Raw genomic sequence first — 569 nt, forward strand, 5'->3', positions numbered from 1 at the left:
GACCACAAAGGGGCACAAGGAAACGTTTGGGAGTAATGGGAATGTTCTGCATCTTGACTGTGGTAGTTCCATGGGCGGACCCAAAGGCGAAAACACACTGAATGGCGCACTTAAACAGTGTGCTTTATTGTACGTATAGTCTCCCAATAAAACTTCAAAAATCCAAACCTGGCTTGCAGGTTGTTATGAAGGTATAGTTGTCAAAATAAGAAGATAGAAGTATTTTACTTTTTAAATTTTTAGTATATGTGCTGCAAAGCGAGCACTTATTTATTTTTAAAACATTTTATTTAGGTTTGGTGAAATGATTTATAATTATCTGAGGCTCAGAAGCAGATGGCTCTCAGGGCCCACGCTCCCAAATTATTAACCCCACCCCCTTCTAGAGGTGGCCCGCCCCAGGCTCCGCCCCCTCAGCCCGGGGCCTTGCTCCGTGCCCCAGCACCTACTCGCCTAGACCCCGCCTCCTTGTCCAGGAGCCCAGCTCCCTTACCCAGGCGGTGGCCTGCCTGGCGGCCTACGCTGCCCAAACACTGGATCAGGGTGCGGATGGCAGCGGGGCTGGCGGG

The 569-nt window shown here is 50.3% G+C and overlaps 1 protein-coding gene across 1 annotated transcript in view; it reads right to left on the reverse strand.

Annotated features, from left to right (window-relative positions):
* CAND2 (cullin-associated and neddylation-dissociated 2 (putative)) overlaps positions 1 to 569 on the reverse strand; it is a 21,396-nt gene that overhangs the window by 18,106 nt on the left and 2,721 nt on the right. The window contains exon 5 of the mRNA XM_014542690.1: positions 494 to 568. Within this exon, the coding sequence (XP_014398176.1) occupies positions 494 to 568 (75 nt within the window). The remainder of the gene's footprint in view (positions 1 to 493; position 569) is intronic.

Source organism: Myotis brandtii, unplaced genomic scaffold, assembly GCF_000412655.1.
Source record: "Myotis brandtii unplaced genomic scaffold, ASM41265v1 scaffold312, whole genome shotgun sequence".
NCBI lineage: Eukaryota > Metazoa > Chordata > Mammalia > Chiroptera > Vespertilionidae > Myotis > Myotis brandtii.